The 12,824-nt window shown below is 37.5% G+C and overlaps 1 protein-coding gene across 1 annotated transcript; it reads left to right on the top strand.

The window, feature by feature from the left end:
- The first annotated feature begins 578 nt into the window (after nt 1–578).
- LOC131613421 (heat shock 70 kDa protein 4-like) lies at nt 579–2,520 on the top strand. The gene is made up of 2 exons (XM_058885092.1): nt 579–798; nt 887–2,520. The coding sequence occupies exons 1-2, from the start codon at nt 579–581 to the stop codon at nt 2,518–2,520; spliced, it is 1,854 nt and encodes a 617-aa protein (XP_058741075.1).
- Nucleotides 2,521–12,824: the final 10,304 nt, after the last annotated feature.

Genomic DNA, 12,824 nt, shown 5'->3' with positions numbered 1-12,824 from the left:
TGCCATGTCAGCAAATTCCTGATGCCACATTGGAAGATTCCTAAAGTCCAGTCACCCAAACAAGGAACAGGGGGCGCAGAAAACATAATCTTTGTTTTATAAGGGGCGGATTGCAAAAAAAAAACTTCAGGGGGGCAAAACCGAATCTCGCCCTAATGGCAGGGGGGTGAATTGCATTTAACCCTAATAATAATAATAATAATAATAATAATAATAATAATAATAATAATAATAATAATAATAATAATAAAAGTAATAATAAATAATAATAATATTTTCACTCCAATGAGTTAGCTATATAAATCAGTTACAAAAAAAAGCTGTATGAATTAATGTATTGAAGCAAATTTAAAAGACACTAATATTGGAAGTTGAACAGTTTAAGCTTTCTGTTTCTCTGCTTTTTCAATTTTCCATACGAATCATTAATGTACCCTTTTTATTTTCTATTCCTCTTCAATTTTCCATAAGAAGCATTAATGCAAACCATTTATTCTAACAATAACAGTCATGGCTTCTGATAGGAATATAACTATTTTTATGGATCTTTAACATTGTATTCATCCACTGGAAATAAAATGGCAAAAAAATATGAGGGACCTGCTATCGGAATTGACCTTGGTACAACATATTCTTGTGTTGCTGTATGGAATGATCAAAACAATAGAGCTGAGATCATACACAATGATCAAGGCAACAACACCACTCCTTCTTTTGTTGCATTCACTGACTCCCAAAGGTTGGTTGGCGATGCTGCCCATAATCAAGCTGCTTCAAACCCTGCCAACACTATCTTTGGTAATTAAATCAGTTATTGTTATAAATATTCTATGCTTACACTACTAAAGAATAAGATTATACAACACTAGTTTTTTAATCTTTGCAGATGCAAAGAGGTTGATCGGAAGGAAATATAGCGATTCTGTTATTCAGAATGACATGCAAATGTGGCCATTTAAGGTTGTGGCTGGAAATGATGACAACCCTGTGGTTGTTGTTAATTTCAAGAATGAAGAAAAGTGCTTTGTTGCTGAGGAAATTTCATCGATGATCCTCATGAAGATGCGAGAGATTGCTGAGAAATTTTTGGAGTCATCGGTTACAAATGCAGTGATTACTGTGCCAGCTTATTTCAATGATTCTCAGCGAAAAGCCACCAAAGATGCTGGTGTTATAGCTGGACTCAACGTAATGCGGATAATCAATGAACCAACCGCGGCTGCTCTTGCTTATGGCTTTCAGAAGAGAGCCAATTGTGTTGAAGAGAGAAATATTTTAGTCTTTGATCTTGGTGGCGGAACTTTTGATGTGTCTCTTCTCACAAATAAAAACAATGCTTTTGATGTCAAGGCAACTGCTGGAGATACTCACCTTGGAGGAGAGGATTTTGATAACCGAATGGTGAACCACTTTGTGAAGGAGTTCAAGAGGAAGAACAAAATTGACATTAGTGAGAATCCAAAAGCCTTGAGGAGGATGAGAACAGCTTGTGAAAAGGCCAAAAGAACACTTTCATTCGATACTGTTGCCAGTATCGAGATAGATGCCATAACTCAAGGTATTGACTTCAGTTCATCCCTTAGTCGAGCAAAGTTTGAGCAGCTCAACATGGACCTCTTTGCAAATTGTATCAAGACAGTTGAGAGTTGTCTCGCTGACGCTATGATGGAAAAGAATAGTGTTCATGATGTTGTACTTGTTGGTGGCTCTTCTAGGATTCCAAAAGTTCAGGAACTACTACAAGACTTTTTCAATGGAATTGATTTGTGTATGAGCATTAACCCTGATGAAGCTGTCGCATACGGTGCAGCTGCTTTGGCTGCTTCATATAGCGAAGGCTTTAACAATAATATTCAAAATTTTGTGCTGCGTGAAGTTACTCCGCTGTCTCTAGGTATATTGACAAATGAAGATACCATGAGTGTCGTTATTCCTAGGAATACCACCATTCCGACGAGAAAGAAAAAAGTATACTTCACTAGGAAACATGGAAAACCTTCTGCTTTGATCAAAATTTATGAGGGTGAGAGGACAAGAGCAAGTGATAACAATTTATTGGGCTTGTTTACAATTCGCGGCCTCCCTGGTGATGGTCGAAGTATTCCTTTTAACGTATATTTCGAAGTTGATGATGATGGAATCTTAACTGTATGTGCGGAGGAAGAAACTTCTGGAAATAAGAATGAGATTACCATATCCAATGACAAAGGAAGGCTATCAACTGAACAAATTATGGAAATGATTCAAGCAGCTGAGAATTACAAGGCTGAAGATAAGAAGTACCAGAAGAAAGTTAATGCAATGAATGCTTTGGAAGATTACGTTGATGAGATAACGGATGCTTTAGAAGATAGTGATACAAGTGACAATCTTTGTCTGTTAGATAGAAAGGAGATCGATTTGGCAATTAGAGATGCAAGAAACTTACTTGATAATAGCCAGCAGAATGAGGCAGAATCGTTTGAGGATTATTTGAAGGAGTTAGAGCGCATTGTAGGACCTGTCCTCAAGATTGACTAGTAACTTTTTATTTGATGCTTCTGAAAGTTTTTAATAATGTTCGTTTACCACGAGTTTATTTCAAGTTTATGTTTCTGAATGTATGTTTTAAATTTTGAATATGATTCAAGGCTTTTCTTTTAATCTGAGTTGTTGATGTCGATGGTTTTATTTTTCGTTCATCTTAGGATGGTGTTTTTGACACAGAACCATAAATATGTAGAAACCACCACCATTCCGACGCATCAAAGCATAGTATAATATACCTTATGAGCGGTATCATGAAGAGGTGAAACTTTTTCATTAGATGATGAATTATATCTTCCCTACTAAAATATTTAAATTTGGGGACAACTTCTCTACCCATCACAAAAAAATGGATAGTGTACCTTCAACTAATCAAATGACACTATTTAATTTGTCCATATTTAATCATTTATTAAATAGTACAATTGTTTGTTGTTTTCGAGGCTTTTTACACTAAGGGTAACCTTACCCAACTTTTTGATGTGGGTAAATAGGAACTCACTTTTAAATTTTGATGACTTAAAAATAACTTTCACGATATAAATATTATCAAGCATATTTATAAATTATAATGCACGGTACAAATCTAAGAGGTTAATTATGTTGAAATTAACCTCATTTTTTTAGAGATAATCAACATCAATCATTGAAGAATAAGAATTGATGTTTTTGATTGATTATGCCTCTTGTTCTTCACTCTTCACTAGAGAGAAGAAAAGAAAAAACGAGAAAATTAGGGTTTCAGAGAGGGGGAAAGGAAGAAAAAATGTTAATTCTTTAGAGTAACACTTTTGCGTTCTATTTCTCAATTTCTCGTTATGTTTATAATAATAGAGTATCTCCTTAATTAAAGCTGAGACCGCTTGTTCACCAAGCAAACTCATAACTAGCCAACTCAAAAAATACACAAAGCAAAATAACTTCAAAGTCTAACTCTGTCGAAATGCATTTCTTCAACAACAACATATTTCGACAATAACTTGCTATATTTGACTCTATATTGAATATAGTAAATATAGTCCCTATCGAAAACTGGTTTGACACAAATAATTACATACTCAACACACCACCTAATTCATTGTGTTTAAGTTATCTACATTCATCATAACTCTCATTCTTTAGAACAATTCGACTTGCACAACCTTTGTCATGATGTCTGCAATCTTATTCTCTGTTCTGCAGTGTTATGGGTTCACATTCTCATTTGCTACTTGCTCTCAAAGATAACAGAATCTCGTTTCGATGTGTTTGCTTATTCCATATGCTATCAGATTTTCGCTAGATTGATAGCATACATGTTGGTCTTCATGGTCATTTCTCCATGATTCCTTCTTGTAAATTTTTCAACCAAATTCACCATCCATGTTTCTTGACATGCATAGAGAGAAGCAAATATGTACTCTGCTTCACACGACGACGGTGCTACTACTGGTTCTTTTCTTGAGTTCAAAACAACTAGTGCACCACCTAACATAAACAGATAACCAGATGTGGATTTTCTATCTTCAGCATCACTACACCAACTCAAGCCAGTGTAACCCACTAATTTTCATTCTTTTTCCTTCATCTGCTACATGAAAATAAATGTCATAGTCGAGAGTTCCTTTGAGATACTTAGTATCATCTTCGAGGCTGCGAGGTGTGATATCTTTGGCTTCTGCATGAATCTACTCACCATATTGATACTATATGTTATATCAGGCCTTGTGTGACAAATGTATTTTAATGATCCAATAAGTCTTCTATATTGAGTTGGATCGACACCATCTTCATCATAATCTTTCGATAGTTGCAATCTTCGTTTAACATGTGTCAAAGTCTCATTGCAGTCTTCCATCTTAAATCTTTTGAGTATTTTACTTGCATATCTTCTTTGATGCATCATCAAGCCTCTTCTACTCTTGTAGAATTCTATACCAAGGAATAATGTAATGTTTCCCAATCAGACATTTCTAACTTCTTGACAAGATCGCCTTTGATGTCTCTGATCTCTTTCTTGCAGGTACCTATTACCAACAAGTCATCCGCATAGAGACATAGTGTAAGTAGTTCACTCCTACTTCGTCTGACATATACTTCATTCCCAGTTTTGCACTTCACAATGCTCTAGGCTTCACCACGCTCGCCCTTGGATTGGCTAGATCCATAAGGGGTGCGTTAGCTACGCATGAAAGCGTGTATTTCATTGATATGGGGTATTTGAATGTATTATTCATATGTGCAAAATGTTTTTGATAGCACTCTTGGGAAATCATATGCTTGGGATAAATCTAAGTTTATACATGCGAAATTTTATATATGAGTATGATAAAGGAACAAAATGAAACATAACCAAGCGGGTATTCCTCTACTTATTTCTTGTAGTGGGCGTTCCTCTTCTTTGCCAAGCTTTGGAGTTTGGACGTTCAAATTTTGAAGTTTCTCCATAATAGAAGTCACTTTAATCTCCATGGTGGAATTTCATCCTTGATCCTACCGGAGTGTAGTGTATCTTTTTGGGTGCTTGGAGGTAGGTGAGTAAACTGCTGGTTTGTCGTGGAGGTTATGGTACTTGAGTTTGAGGTGCACGGTCAAGGTAATGATGTCTAATGTGAAAATGAAAGGCCTACACAAGATTCAATTGTAAAAGGCTTCCACATGGGATAGCTAGGAATTGGGTATTGATGGACCGAATGTCTCTGCCCTCTCCCACGGATACCATTAGCTCTATATAGCTCCAGGGATGAGTAGTCATCTTGCTAAATGCCTGCAAATCAAAACCATCATTTGATACCAAGATTTCCTAGTATTGGCCCATTTTCTCAAATAACGATTAGTAGAGGATGTCACATGAGCTCATTGGGTATCTCTCCTACTTTTTAAGAGACTCTGAACCCTAGTAATGGTCGATTAAGGGTATTCTACAATGAGTTGCCTTCGCCTTGATAAATGGCCATCATCTCGACGATCTTCCTCTCGTTCGTTCCTTTAAAAGGGGTATTTGTGCACGACGCGCCACTAGTGATGGCGATAATTGTTAGCTGGAGATTTTGACTAATGATTATGTTCTTCGAAGATATATGTTTCGAGGAAAGAATGGCTTTCGAATGGCTATTTTCAAAGATTATGATATATCAGGATTATTTTCTGATATATTTTCGTAAAGACACGTTGCTTCGCGTCGAAGAGTTTCGAGCGGGAAGATTTGAATTTCAAAGTGTTCCGTTTGAAACAAGGACATGTGGAACCCCAGGAATTCAAAGCACATGCAAAGTGTTCCATTAGGGTCAAATTAGTATAAATAAGGGTCTTAGTGGTAGGATCCGGAGGTGTTTATTTTGTACAAATCACTCAAGTATCAAGTGTAAGAGAAAGAGTTTTCGCTGAGAAATGTACGTGTAACACCATTATCTTTTCAGTATTTGTCTTTCTTTTTATAAGAACAAAGTCTTTTAAATTCCTTTATATTTTTTGTCGAGCCATTTATGTTTACAGTTTAATCATTTCAATCTACTCTTTGCAATTTCTTTCATTGCATTGTATTTAACATTACTTTACAACCAGTCATAGATTAGGATCATTTCTTTAAAAGCCAAAATTCAGAAAATATGAATTCAATCATCATAAAAGATAACTTTTCGACACATGTCCTAGGATCAATCTAGTCGATCCTGCGAGTAACCAAAGTATAATCATAATTTGGAGGACTAGCGGTTGTTTACCGGAAATCACCGTAAACAAATTGGCATACCCAGTGGGACAGTGTCAAAAGTTGTCATTAAGTGTTTTTAGTTTGTCTCATGGGTTTAGAGTACATTAAAACCTTGTATGAACCTTAGGAGTGGTTAATCTACGAATAATTCACAACCAATTCCTAAACGAAAATACAATTAAAAAATGGTTAATTCGACCAGCGAGCGTGGAGGGGAAGACCCCCCTATAAGGGTCAGGCACAGTTGCTGTAAATACAATGAATGTCTTGACTTTTGTGCCAAAATCACAGGCTATACCTACATCGACAGGATCTACGGTCGTAAATAGTTCTCAGGCCATACCCGTATCTACGTCGATACCAATGTCCACAGGGACAATACCTACAATTAGTTTGACCATGGCGCCTCCCTTTGTGAGTACAACAGAAATCCCGTAAAACACACAGGCCGCCCCTTTTTCGACGAATTTTACAAGTCAGGTGCAACCATTCACCCCTAGACCAACATGATTTGAAAGTTTTAGACCTTGGAGGGAACAACCTTATGGAATGCCATCATCTTATATGGCAGGTTTACAGAGTGGCGCACCTACGTACACACAACCCGCTATGGCGACCTTTTCGCCAAATCCAGGCTCGATTGGTCGAAGTGCACAAAATCAGGGTGCGTCCAACCAAATGCCTACACTGACTACCAACAATCAAGCAACATTTATGCAACAAATGGAGCAAGCAACCATGATATGGTTGGGGTACTTGCTCAAGAAATTAACACAATTTTTTCTCTCTTGATCCAAAATACTAGTAGGACTAACCAGGACAATACTGAGTCTTACGAACAATTGTCAGCGCAAATGGCGCGAATAGCGGATCTCTTCGGGGCCCCTCAGTCAACAGGCCAACATAGGCAAAACTGTGTCGAAACCCTGAAGGAACCGACTATTAACCAAATACATCCGCCCCGACAAAATATTATCGAAAGAGACATGGGGGCAGGGTTAGAACAACAAAGAATTCGACAGCAAGTCCCTGAAGAACAGCCTAGGGTAGTCGTGGTTAATACGGAGCAAAATGCAGACAAAGTTATTAATAGGGTTAGGCAAGATAACATGGCGGAGGAAAATAACTTAACAACCCTGATCGAAAGGATCATGGCCAATAATGGCCTTAACACAGGACTTCGACGCCCTAATTATACCTCCCCTGTGGTAGACTTTATCCTGCAAACAGAACTACCAACATGGTAGACGTGACTGAGGATGAATCCAAGGAGTGGGAAAGGTTTCAACAGGAAAGCAGGCTACTGAGAGCCTAAGTACCAGGGTGATCTTCAATACTGAAGTTGGAGGTTCGTTCGAATCAAAGACTACTGAAGGTCTTTAGAAGAAAACAAGTGAGGCTACTGAGGACCGTAGGGCGAAGCTTCAGAAAATAAGGATTTCGGAAACTTCTCCAGCAGGAGTTAACATGGTGAATGTTGGACGACCCATGTCTGATATCGAAGAAATGGAAAGATGTCTGATAAGGGAGAAGGAAAAAGTGAACCATGGATATCAAAAGGCGAATGAGAGTCTGAAGGATTATCTCTGGAGATTCCATGAGAAGAATGTTGGACGAATGATGATGTGTCCAAGATGCTCAATCATGCTGAGTCGGAGGGATCAAGATAACTACGAAAAGGCCCAGCGAATCAGGACACAAGGACATTGGAGGCAGGGGAACGAGTTGTTGAAGGTTTACCCAAGGCATGGCGAAAGTCTCTTAAGTTTTCTAGTTCGTTGTCTCAAGGAGGAATCTGAAATTATCATGTGTCCCAGGTGTGGGGATGTTTATGATAGCCAAGTGGCAAAAATGTTTGAAAGAGTGTCATTCTCCACTGGTTGGGACATGCAAGGAACCAATCCCAGTATGTGTGTTTTCTATAAGCGAGGAGTATCGAAAAGACTTGACAGCCCTCACCCAATAGTCCGAAGGGTCACATTTAAGCTCTCGAAAGAAGTTCCAGTCGACAGATGGATTCAGGCTGGCACAGGGAATAATAAGTGGCAAAACTTTGATCAGGGCAGAAGAACAGCCATGGTGTCATACCCCAAAATTTGCCCAACATATTTATTCATATCTGACTTTCAAATACTCAGAGATACACAAGAAAGAAGCATGCAGTCTCTCTCCTAAACGACAGCCTCTAAATTAGGGTTTCTGATTTAATCAAGGAATTTGAACTTCTGATACCTCAAGTGGATTTGATGATCTCTCATATGATTCAAATTACCCTCATGCCAATATGCAAGCTCCAGTTCATAGGATTGTTCAGTCAACTGCTCAAACGATCAATAATCGACTAGTTAACCTAAAAGTCAAACTATGGTCAAACCACAGGCAAAACTTCTAATTTTTAGTCAACATCCTCATTATGAAGTATCATTCATCATTTGATCAAGGATTGATCATGATTCATCAAGAAAAGATCAGAAATTAACACATTCAAAGGTTTCTAAATTAGGTTTTTAGGAGAAAGTCAACCCAACTTTGACCAGCCATAACTTTCACATGGAACATCAGAAATTTCACATCCAAAGCTCATTTTGAAGGAAATTTAATTCTCTACAACTTTGTCTCTCACAAGCCAAGTCTAAAAATACTTCAATTGAGAGATATGAGCCAAAACATTACAGGTCCTCCAAAAAGTCAACAAAAACACCTTTTGGGTCAAAGCTCATAACTTGAGCATGGAATATTTAATTGAGATGAAACCAAAAACATCATTTAGAGGACACTCTAAGCTTTCTAAAAACTCAAGAACGCTTCCATACAATAAAAATTGAAGGAGATGTGAGGTGTACAAGTTGACTAAATTTCAAAGGGTACATGAAGAAAATATTGATCAATCTTGAAAATTTTCCAAATGGGCTTATGTTTGCTTGATCCAAACTTGTCCTTAACATAAACCACGACCTCTAAAGCCCATTAAAATAGTGGCATGATTTTTATTGGCTTTTATCTTGATTTTTATTCTTTTTTAATCAAAATAAATCAAGATAAATGAAATAAAATATCAATTAAGGTATAGGCAATGCATGGATTTGATTTTTTAATCAATATCAATAAAAGATCACTTTATATATTATTGGATTCATGATTGAGGTATGATTGGCCAAAAAAAGAAGGTTTCCATATCATTTGAAAATCAAATTTCAATCTAAAAATATGGGAGATTTGATACAAGTTTGTAAACCCTAGTGCACTCATATAAATACACACAACATGCTGCAAGAGGGGAGAACGAAAAAGGCTGCCAAAAGACTAGGGTTTTCAAGAACAAAGTTTCAAAAACATATGGCATGAAGAAACTCCTTCCACTGCCATGTTCAGCCCTTCTAGTCATCCCATTCCCTTACTGAAAATTCCAGGAGCGATTCAGGGTCGTTTTTGAGGATTGCAAACGTGCTAGACTGTTCCCTCTCGATTACACTAGTTATGTTATCTTCTTTAAATTCGAATCTTTTATCCAGGCCATTTAAATGGATTTGATACGTTTGTTCATGTTCAGGTTGATGTTTAGACTTGTTTAGAACGTTCGTTCTTGAGCTTTGTTGCAGATATGGACATGTGCCATTGTTAGGGCACAGGTCCGGCCAAGCTTCAGATATCACCATCCATGCGGTTTCAGAACAAACAGATGCTTCCACGAGACTCGCAGCCCTTGTATTAGTGAATCTGGGTGGTTCCTTTTTCTTTTTTGATCGATTTTGCAGGTTTTGGAAATCTCCCTCGTCGGAGAAGAAGGTCGCTGCGCCATAGGTGGTGGTTCCAACTTTCCAGGCCGTTCAGAAGCGACTGCGTGCGTGGCACCTTCAAAAACACCCATTGGCCAGTCAAATACGATAGGCTCTCTCTCTTCTGTGCATTGGCTGACGCATGAATAGCTGGACCCCACGTTTGACTTGGTGTTTGAATTTCAATTGTATAACATATTTTAATATTTAAATAATTTGTTTGAATCTACTATCAGTAAACGATTACAGGTCTAGTGGCAAAGGCGGAAGGTTTCCAATCCAAGTGACCTGGGTTCAACTCCCAGAGTCCTACAAACTTATTTTTACGCTTATTTATTTGTAGACATTCTCAGATCTAGTGCTCACGCTTATGGTACGCCCTTGGCATCTCCACCATCCGATCATCACAAAATCAGATCCAAGCACCAGGATCTGCAGGACCATCATACACCCTCATTAAAGGGACCACACAAAATCCCATGCCCAGCTAAGTTTCCTAGTTTTTTTTTTATTATTTACTTGTTTTATTAATTCTTCTTTTATTTATTTTCTTTTTCTCTTTTTATTTAAATATTTTTCTAAACTTCTTAGCATTTACTAAAATTATTTTCTTATAATGTTATTTTTATAATTATTTATTTTAATCGAAAACTCAATTTTTCCATAATTTTATTAATAATTGTTTATAAACCATAAAAATTATTATTTTTGCATGTGTTTTTAATCAATTAAAATTTTTTTTTGTTAACCTCGATTTATTTATAAACCTTAGAATCTTCAGGTAGGTGTTATCCACTTACACATTTTTAGCCTTATAAACCTTTTTAGGTCACAATAAGTTTTCTTTTTAGGGTTTGTAGATCATTCATACACTAAAAGTTATTCTTCTTCATGTCAAATTTTCAAGGTTAATCAAAATCCTTCTGCCACGCGCCTCACCCGACCAAAAAGCTAAGTTTTTCTAATATCTTGTTTAATAACATTTTTATTTTTATTTTGCCTTATAAAAATTAGGGTTACCGTCCATAGTCCATGAGTTACTCTTACACTAACCCTTATTTATTTTCCTTTTAATTTGTAGAGTTGGTCATGGGTTCGAGAAGATCAAGGCTCAACATAATTATTCATCCCTCTTATTCCTTATTCTTTCTGTCTTTTAATTTCCCCCATCCCCGCAGGTGTTTATTGTAATAGCGTAGGACATTTATCTTTCCGCCTTTAACTTCTGCTCATTTTAAACTGCGTGGTTAGTAATCCTAGGGAGTGAAAACCATGAATCGAATCTAGAATCACCTAATTGCAAGATTAAATATTCGAACTGAACCACGTGATTGTTGCACACACACACCTTTAGGGTGATCCCTCTTGTTGCCTTATTGTTGCCTTATTCACTGTTGCATGTTGCCTCTAAATTGTACTAAATAGTCAAGTCCCTCGATTCCGATGATACCTAAAGCAAATGTTGCCCTCAGTTCATTCATCATTAATTTTTGTCCCTCGATGTTGCCTCGGTAAATGATGATTTGTCCTATTGCTAAGGTATCCTCGCATGATGCCTTAAATGACTATTATATCCTTCCCTTAGACTACCTGCCCTCTTTATGGCATGGGACAGTCTTATGGCGAACGATATCTCGATGACCCTTCACATCCAATTGAAAGACTTCCTGCCCCTCATGGTATGGATAGATCCTTTCAAACGAAAGACTTAAAGAACAAGAAAGACAATCTTAGGGTAGATAGTTCTTAATTGCTTGCTCATATTGAAATCAAACTTTCGAAATACTTTGCACACCTCCCTTCAAATACTTTCAAAAAAAAGGCTACGCTTATTTACAAGCTAAAGTCCTTAACGAAATCTTTTTATTATTCACACACGACTTTTCAAACAATTCAAACAAACAAAGTGAGCTAAGCAATTAAGAGCCCATGGAAAACCATGGATGCAAAGGGTGCCTTACACCTTCCCTTTGTATAACTTACCCCCCGAACTCAAAATTTTTAAAAGGTCTTTTTCTGTTCTCTTAGCCTTTCTATAAATTGGATAAAATAAAAGTCGGTAGCGACTCTTGCTATCCGCATATTTTCTCTAAAAGTCAGTTCACCGAGTTACACATGGCATACAGGAGGAAATATCAAACTTCCAATCGAGAGATGTATAGGCTCGAAAACTATAAGGGAAAGAATCCAATGTCTAGGTCTCAATGGAGGAGACATCATAGGATGAAGAAAGCTGAAAAAGAGTCGAGGTCGAAGGAAGTCGGAGAGTCCAGCAGCAGCAAAGTTCCACTGCAGGCAGTAGGAGTAAACAACCCTCCTGTTGGGCGTAAGTTGTTCATTTCAGAAAAGGAAAAAATTGATGAAAAGGTGCAATCTAACCCAGCGAAGGAAGAAGACATGATGACAGATGACTTCGACTATGATGGGGTATCGTCTGTAAACCCGAACTGCAACGTAGTGTTGGTCCTTCCTCATGAGTATTATCAGGAGGCGGAGGTCGAAGACTGTGAAGAGGCAGGAGAGGATAAAATGGCGAAACATAAGCCAATATGTTACTATGTGTTGAACAACCGTGCAGTCGAAGAACAAAATGCTTTCTTCGAAAGGTATGATCAAGGAATTAGGAATCATTTGAAGCCTCTCTATATAAGAGCCAAGATCGAAAGTGTGGGTATCAATAAGGTCCTCGTTGATGGTGGAGCAGCGGTGAATTTAATGCCCCAATATGTGTTGAAGCGGATTGGGATGTTCGACACAGATATAAAACCCGATAACATGGTCCTATCCAACTATGAAGGGAAAGTGAGGCACACTTTAGGAGTTATCCAGGT

This window comes from Vicia villosa, linkage group LG6, assembly GCF_029867415.1.
Source record: "Vicia villosa cultivar HV-30 ecotype Madison, WI linkage group LG6, Vvil1.0, whole genome shotgun sequence".
Lineage (NCBI taxonomy): Eukaryota > Viridiplantae > Streptophyta > Magnoliopsida > Fabales > Fabaceae > Vicia > Vicia villosa.
Note: the sequence above shows the minus strand (reverse complement) of the source record. Positions and strands in the feature narration are given on the sequence as shown.